Source organism: Phycodurus eques, unplaced genomic scaffold (genome assembly GCF_024500275.1).
Source record: "Phycodurus eques isolate BA_2022a unplaced genomic scaffold, UOR_Pequ_1.1 contig_27, whole genome shotgun sequence".
Classification (NCBI taxonomy): Eukaryota; Metazoa; Chordata; class Actinopteri; order Syngnathiformes; family Syngnathidae; genus Phycodurus; species Phycodurus eques.
Genome location: NW_026904024.1, coordinates 363,902 through 372,137, shown reverse-complemented (window position 1 = coordinate 372,137; position 8,236 = coordinate 363,902). Strand labels below are relative to the sequence as shown.

The window sequence follows — 8,236 nt, the reverse complement described above, 5'->3', positions numbered from 1 at the left end:
CCAGTTTTCCCATCGTCTATTAGTTTGTCTTCGCTTGTTAATGTCGGCGATCGTTGAGCCAAACTGGGATGCTAACGTAACTTACCTGTCTTTGTTGGGTTCGAGGTGGCCGAGGGGGTTGCCAGGTTCGTACATACTACATAAAAAATGTATTTTCTTTCAAAAACTAAAATGGAACCCTTTCTTAAAAATACAGATTTTCAAATGGAAAAAGGGGACTCGTGCAGTTCAACTTTGAGTCAGGTCAAGCCTCATGAAGACCAAGCGAAGTCCTCCGTAAGTTAGAGCGAAGCCAAAAATAAATGGCGACTTGCAGTAAGTCTGACTCGAGTCGAGTCACGTGACTCGGGTCAACCACCTCTGCAAATGAAAAATACAACATTTGGAATCCAAATCGACCAATACAAAGAAACATCCAACAGTAAAGGAAGTCAAACTCGGGCTCTTGCTCAGTGCAGTCAAGAATCATTTTACTCCAATCGGTTTCAGTAATTTTGCGCATTGCGTAGGATTTGCGGAAAGCTAATGAACGGCATCGCTTACAAAGGTTTCCGATTGCGGTCGGGCTCCGTGCACGTTTGATGCTCAAATCAAGGTAGAAAAATATGTTCATCAAAAACAGTCCAGTGGATGTGATGACGGGTGGCTTTCATTCACCTTTGCCAAGTGCTTTCGTTGACTGTTTTCTAAGCTGCTACATGTCTCGAAAGCTCATTCCGAAATTGCTGTACTCCCAAGGTCTCATAAATATTCATCTTCTAAACTGCCTGTAGAACTGTAACATGACTGGTCCAGGCAACCTAGCACAAGCTTTCTGGGTGTGTCTTGCGAAACTCAAATATGCTTTTCAACACCTTAACGAGACAGTCCGATGCGGTCGATAGTGCGGGTGGGGACTACGATCGGTTAAGATCGTCAGCTCGCCCAGCAGGAGACGCTGCACGGATCATTCGTCCAACCTCTTTCCCCTTGAACCACAATTACATTGGAATTCCAAACACATACACACCATTCCCACAGTCCTGCCCACCCGACCCCCCGGAGTCCGGTCCCTCAGTACATTTTCTGCCGGCTGGGGAGCACAGCCTCCTTGAGGAAGGAGAACACCAGGAGGATCCCAGAGCGCTTCCCCCGCTTGCCCTTGGTGAAGTAATTGGACACCACGTCATCTAAGAAAAAAAAAAAAAACTGGGTTTATATTCCATGAGCATTTCTTTCATGTATTCAGGACCTAAACCATTTAGTGATTTGTAGACCAGTAGCAGACCTTTAAAATCTATTCTCAAGCCGACTTGGAGCCTGTGAGGAGACTTTAGAATTGGAGTCATATGTTCTGACCTCTTTGTTCTGGTCAGAACACGAGCTGCAGCATTCTGAATGAGCTGCAGATGGTTAATACTCTTTTGGGGGAGTCCAGTCAGAAGACCATTACAACAGTCAAGTCGACTTGAGATAAAAGCATGGAAGAGCTTCTCCTGGTGTGCTTGACACATGCAAGCCTTCACTCTGGATATTGTTCTTCAGCTGGCGGAGTTCAGGACCTAAACCATTTAGTGATTTGTAGACGAGTAGCAGAACTTTAAAATCTATTCTAAAGCTGAGTGGGAGCCTGCGTAGAGAGTTTAGAATTGGAGTCATATGTTCTGACCTCTTTGTTCTGGTCAGAACCCGAGCTGCAGCATACTGAATGAGTTGCAGATGGTTAATACTCTTTTGGGGGCGTCCAGTCAGAAGACCATTACAACAGTCAAGTCTCCTTGGGATAAACACATGGAAGAGCTTCTCCTGGTGTGCTTGGCACATGCCAAGGCTTCACTCTGGATATTGTTGTTCAGCTGGGAGAAGGCTGGTTTAGTAATTGATCTGATATGAGGTCCTGTGACTTACACACAAAATATTCCAATAAATAATCAAAGATGGCACCGAATTGTGTCGTCGCATCAGTAGCGTACTCTCTAGTATCGTCTATGTTTTTCGTTCGTCTTTGGAGACATTACGCGACTCACTTATACAAGGGAAGACTTGCTAAACATTAGGGAGTCTACCCTGCACTTTCTTTCAGCAACTTCTATAAAGTATAAAGAGGCGGGGTACACCCTGAACTGGTTGCCAGCCAAGCGCAGTATTATTATTATTATTATATTTATTATTATTTTAAGGTTGCTTCACCCAGAGTGTGTTTCTGGTGCTTAAAATGACGTAAGTGGACAATCCGGGAAAACTTGGCAGCTGCGCACGTTTTCTGACTTACTCATAGAATATGACCCACAGGTGCTAGATAGACTGTGAATAGCTGCTACAGCACCAAGTCACTCACCACCTTGCTGCACGGTGGATGGAAGCACGTTTTCGCCCGCTGACAGTGACACGAAAAAGGAAAATGGGATCACCCATAGGCAGATGGTGAAATATGCCAGCACCTGAGGTCAAAATGAGAGGGCATTCAGTCAGAGGAAATGTTCAGAGCAAATCAAACAATACAGCGGCTGAAATAAGTACTTAACGCGTCACCATTTTTCTCAGTCAATATATTTCCAAAGGTGCTATTGACATGAAAATTTCCCCAGAGGTTGCTAACAATCCAAGTAATTCATACATACAAAGAACGTACAACAAGTAAGATCATGAATTAAGATGTGTGTAATCATGTGAAATGGCACAGGGAAAAAGTATTGAACACGCCAACTGGTATTTATTTCATGCTTTGTACAAAAGCCCTTGTTTGCGATGACGGCTTCGAGACGCCTCCTGTATGGAGAAACTAGTCGCGTGCATTGCTCTGGGGTGAGTTTGGCCCATTCCACACAGGCAGTCTTCAAATCTCGAAGATTCCGTGGGCTTCTTTTGTGGACCTTGAGTTTCAGTTCTTTCCATAGATTTTGGATTGGATTCAAGTCAGGCGATTGGCTGGGCCATTCTCGCAGCTTTATTTGTTTCCCTTGGCCATATGTTTTGGATCATGATCCTGCTGAAATGTCCACCCTGGTTTCATTTTCCTCCTCCTCGTAGATGGCAGCAGATTTTTGGCTGTGCATTTGCCCACTCATCCTTCCTTCAATGATGTGAAGTTTACGAATACCATTTGCTGAAAGGGAGCCCCACACCATCATATTCCCACCTCCGAACTTCACTGTCGGTATGCTGTTTTTTAGCATGATGTTACGCTAGGAAGTGATGCTATTTGTCCTCCGAATGGGGTGTGCATTATGGCATCCATCCATCCATTTTCTGAGCCGCTTCACCTCACAAGGGTCGCGGGAGTGCTGGAGCCTTTCCCAGGCGGCGGGGTACACCCTGAACTGTCGCCAGCCAATCGCAGGGCACATAGAAACAAGCAACCAGTCGCACTCACATTCACACCTACGGGCAACTTAAGAGTCTTCAAAGAACCTACCATGCATGTTTTTGGGATGTGGGAGGAGAACATTTTTTCTTTTCCCACAATGTACACGCAAGCACTCCATATTGACAGAAAAAAGACGGAATTATTGAAAGTTTTTCACACCTGGATTTGGGAATCGTCTGCCATTCCTCCTTGCAGATCCTCTCCAGTTCTGTCAGGTCGGATGGTGAACGTGGGTGGGCAGCCATTTTCAGGTCTTTCCAGACATGCTCAATTGGGTTTAAGTCAGGGCTCCGGCCGGGCCATTCAAGAACAGTCACGGAGCCACTCCTTCTTTATTTTAGCTGTGTGCTCAGGGTCATTGTCTTGTTTGAAGGTGAACCTTCGGCCCAGTCTGAGGTGCCGAGCACTCTGGAGAAGGTTTTTGTCCAAGATATCCCTGTACTTGGCCTCATTCATCTTTCCTTCGATTGCAACCGGTCGTCCTTGTCCCTGCGGCTGAAAAACACCCCCACAGCGTGATGCTGCCAGCACCGTGCTTCACTGTCGGGACCGCCTTGGACAGGTGATGAGCAGTGCCTGCTTTTCTCCACACATACCGCTTAGAATTAAGGCCAACAATTTCTATCTTGGTCTCATCAGACCAGAGAATCTTATTTCTCCCCATATTGGAGTCCTTCAGGTGTTTTTTGTATTTGATTCTTTTTTGCAAACTTTCATGTGTCTTGCACTGCAGAGAGGCTTCCGTCGGGCCACTCTGCCATAAAGCCCTGACTGGTGGAGGCCTGCAGTGATGGTTGCCTTTCTAGAACTTTTGCCCATCTCCCGGCTGCACCTCTGGACCTCAGCCACAGTGATCTTTGGGTTCTTCGTGACCTCTCTCACCAAGGCTCTTCTCCCCCAATTCCTCAGTTCCATTTAAGGATTATGGAGGCCATTGTGCTCTTAGGAACGTTTTTTTTTGTAACCTTGGCCAGATCACAATTCTGTTTCTTCTGGCAGTTCCCTTGACCTCATGATTCTCATTTGCTCTGACATGCACTGTGAGCTGTCAGAGCAAATGCAAATATATAGACAAGGGTGTGGCTTTTCTAATCTAGTCCGCGATCCATTATTGTTGTCGTCGCCATGGTAGCGAGTGTATCCGGTCGCGTTGGAGTTGACAAGATGAAGCCCAGCGATCGTAAAAAAGCGGGATGCGATGATATGGGAATACAAGATTTTATTGCATTCGTCTGACATCGTGCAATCGTGAAAGACCAAATTTGTCTTGCAGCCTGAGGCTTTGCGGGTTGTCTGACTCACACCGCCGACGTGTTTTTTTTAAAAAAAAATTTAAATAACTTTATTGGTGGTCAGATATCTACAGCACTACGTCAAAAGACACGCGACAAGGCTAAAAACAAACTAGCTTTTGGATTCGAATATACTGTACACGACGGCGACGTGGGGTAAATGTCAATGACGTCATTGGTCGGATCGGCGGATGATGCCGTTACAGCCGATCATCCTAAAATGCTAATTATCGGCCGATACCGATCAGATCAGTGTAAAGTTTACTGGCATCGAGACGTTTTGCAGGCCATCGATGATGACTGAACCGGCTGATATTCATTTGCACTGACAAAGGGCTGGATTGCAGTTTGATTATCGATAGATTTTAGGTGTTGTCTTGGCTTTCCGCGCCTTTTTGCACCTCCCTTTCTTCACGTGTTCAATACTTCTTCCCTGTGTCATTTCACATTTTTACACACAACTTAATTCCTGATCTTCTTTGTTCGACTTTCTTTGTACGTCTGGATTACTTGGGTTGTTCCCAACATCGAGTGAATTTTTCACGCACTCTTCGCCTTGAGCAAACCATTTCCGACACTTTCAAAAATGCTATCGAGCAAACATGGAGTCAGATGCGAGGCCACGTTACCTCTGAGAAAGGATAATACTCTTGCGCAAAGAACTGGAAGGCCATGTAGTGGTTGACCACAACCAACACTGCGAGGTGGAGGAGAGAACAGTTTGAACACCATCAAACGAAGCCAAGCTCGATAAGGGCTTTCTTTGCGGGCACATACCACAGGAGAGGATGAAGTTGGGTGAGCTCAGCAGGATGTACGGAAATGTCTGCAGCAGGCCAAAGTAGACCAGATTGGTGAAGAGTCCCACTGCCACCATCAACGCTGGGAAGCTTTCCAAGATGTACAGACCTGCCAGCACGCCTGTCGAAAACTGCACAACAAAATAAACGGGACGCCCGCCCACATGCACTCCAGCGCACAGTTTGACGACTGGCTTACCAGGATCATGTACTTTATTATTCGACTGGTGGCCACCGTGAACTCTTCTATGAGTTCTGCCAAGTAGTACAGACCAGCAGCTGCGACGAGATGGCGGTTGGTTATATTAAGAAATGAGGCCCCCCGTGATAAATACAGGACAAACCCTGATACAGTGTGCGAATATAGATTGATATAGATATAGATATTTTCAATGTTTAGTCATGTTCTTATCTATTACAGTAAAAGTGTTACATGGATTCGCTTATTTGATAATCCTCAAGAAGGCCCTTCAGGACTTTATATCGAATGTTCTCAAATTCAAAAATTGCAGTTGAAAATAAATCATATTCAAAATCTTTGGTGGTAAAAGCCTGTCGATATTCGCCGGATAACTGTAGCTGTCGTTTAATTGTAACAGATGTCAAAAGCAGGACAAAGTGGTCGTCGACCGATTGAAGCATTTTACGGCGCCGGGGCAAATCTCAACCACGAACACCGTTCACACACGGCAGAGTGAGCGCGCTCAAGCTAACGTTTATCAGGAAGGGCGCTTGAGTTTCGACGCAGGCAATTCGGATTCGCCAGCGTGGCAAACATGGACAATGTTCACTTCGCCACATCTGTTTCAATCAGCCGTTGGCGAGCGAGGTAGCACTGTATGTAACTGCACTGAACCGTTCAATAGTGGCGTACCGAACCGTGACCATTGTATCAAGCGATAAGCAGCAGGTGCGGACAGGGCGCATGCACGCACAGGCCAGCTAGCAGAGGTTTTCGACCGCCATCGGTTTAACTTCACGCTTCTGCAGTCTGTGGTCCCCACCTGCCTTAAAACAACCGGCAACGTACCGGTACCTAAGAAGAACACAGTGATCTGCCTGAACGACTACGGCCCAGTCACTCTAACACCCATCACCAAACGTCTCGAGAGTCTCACGCTGTCCGACGTTCACGCCGCGATGACCAGATGACCTTGATCCCCACCGCAGCCCACCTCTTGCCCAAAGTTAGTCTTAATAGCTATGCGCGGGAAGCCCAACGGAAGACGCGTGAGGTCATGTGACCTTCTTGTGTCGTTTGATTGGTGAACTAGACTTAAACGATCGGCGCAAACAGCGCCCGATGCGGAGGTCGAAATCTCGCGCACGAAATGGTTAACGAATAAGCAACAATCGATCAATGAAAGGACATTGAGATCCTTGTAACGGAGCAAAAGTACCGTCGCTTCTTAATAGTGATGGCAAGCTGACGCTTCATGAAGCGTCGTAACACTTCGGCCATGCTTCATGTGCACACGACACCACCTGCTGCCCAAGTGTCACATCACAGGCAACTCTAACCTCAGGCCACATCGTGTGTGATGCGTTGCAATATGGTGGTTGTTATGGCAGTTGAAAATGGCAGAGGAAACAAAAAATCATGTTGGACCAAATATTGTGTCGCCATGAAATCATTAAATATTGTTTGAACGTGTTCTGTGTGCGTAACTGTTTCTAGAATGGTAGTGATCGTATACAGGCACATCTAAAAAAAAACACACAAACATTGAATGTAATAGAAAACAGGATTCCGGGGTCATCATTTAGTATTTTCGTATAATACGATTTAAGGAAAGGGACACGTTAAAGAAGACTAAAATGCTTCCAAATATTCAGCGCATTTCCGATATCTTGGGAACTATTTATGCCATTGCCGATTTTTCACAATAAAATGCGCACATTAAGAGAGCGTTCGCATATTTAGCTCGTCAAAGCAACCGACAATTCCCCCATTTACACTCTGCAGTGGCCAAATTGAGCGATAGCCATTGCAATCCCTCGTTACTGTAACGCTTCCTCGGTCGGCTGCGTTGGAAGCTCTAATAAGCAAAAATCCGTCAAGTTCCAAACGAACACCGCCTGCCCTAAAACGTGAATTGTTTCCCCGGCTTTCCTAACAAATGTTCGTCATACGCGCTTCGCCGTCGCCTCGTCAACACGGCTAACGGTAGCAGCGGCTTAGCTCACATTAGCGGCGTAAAGCACGTACTCTACCTATCGCTAGAGTGACGAAGGACACCTGGATCAACAGTGACAGCCAGCTCAGCAAATAAATAAACCACATCTCTCAGCACGAGAAAGGAAGCACGCAAACCAATCGCCAGTTAGCTGCTCAGTTAGCAATGCTAACAGGGAACGCAGCTCCGGTCAAAGGTTTCCCTCGGGCGCAAGCAAGGGAGAAACCTCGAAGGAGGGCCCGCGCAGGTTTTCTTTTGTCTCGAGCGCCGCCTGCCGTTGGAGGACAACAGCGGCCTGCATGTTGGGTCCGAGCCGTTGGGTTACGGAACCTTTTAAAAGGGTTAGTTCCTAGCTCAAACGTGACATAGCACATGTGCATTTTCATGAGTTCAACGTATTTCATTTCTGTCAATTAAGTTTCAATGTAAAACGTCATGTTGACGTGTACACGTGATGCATCTCGACAGATGTTACGTACACTGTGCGTCATGGGCGTGTTAGAATTCGCAAGTACACTCATAACGGCCCTCTGAACTGCAACGCGGCGCGTGACAAAAGGAGTTTGACAGAGTTTGAAGCTCGGTGGTCTCGTCTTGTTTTGGGAAGTTTGTTCCGCGCCG

General features: G+C 46.4%; 1 protein-coding gene across 1 annotated transcript; it reads right to left on the bottom strand.

Moving 5' to 3' along the window:
* Positions 1-437: 437 nt before the first annotated feature.
* tex261 (testis expressed 261) lies at positions 438-7,852 on the bottom strand. Its single transcript, XM_061669898.1, has 6 exons — positions 7,653-7,852; positions 5,638-5,717; positions 5,416-5,569; positions 5,268-5,335; positions 2,318-2,420; positions 438-1,169 (listed from the first exon to the last, which is right to left on the bottom strand). Exons 1-6 carry the CDS (start codon positions 7,720-7,722, stop codon positions 1,054-1,056), a joined length of 591 nt encoding a protein of 196 aa, XP_061525882.1. The 5' UTR covers positions 7,723-7,852; the 3' UTR covers positions 438-1,053.
* Between the last annotated feature and the right edge of the window lie 384 nt (positions 7,853-8,236).

Excerpts from the sequence above, each read along its gene's own strand:
- tex261 (XM_061669898.1), bottom strand. The coding sequence starts at position 7,722 with ATGTGGTTTATTTATTTGCTGAGCTGGCTGTCACTGTTGATCCAGGTG. Across the intron at positions 5,718-7,652 it reads CTTCGTCACTCTAGCGATAG|CTGCTGGTCTGTACTACTTG; the intron begins GTAGAGTACGTG and ends ATCTCGTCGCAG. Across the intron at positions 1,170-2,317 it reads ATCCACCGTGCAGCAAGGTG|ATGACGTGGTGTCCAATTAC; the intron begins GTGAGTGACTTG and ends TTTTTTTCTTAG.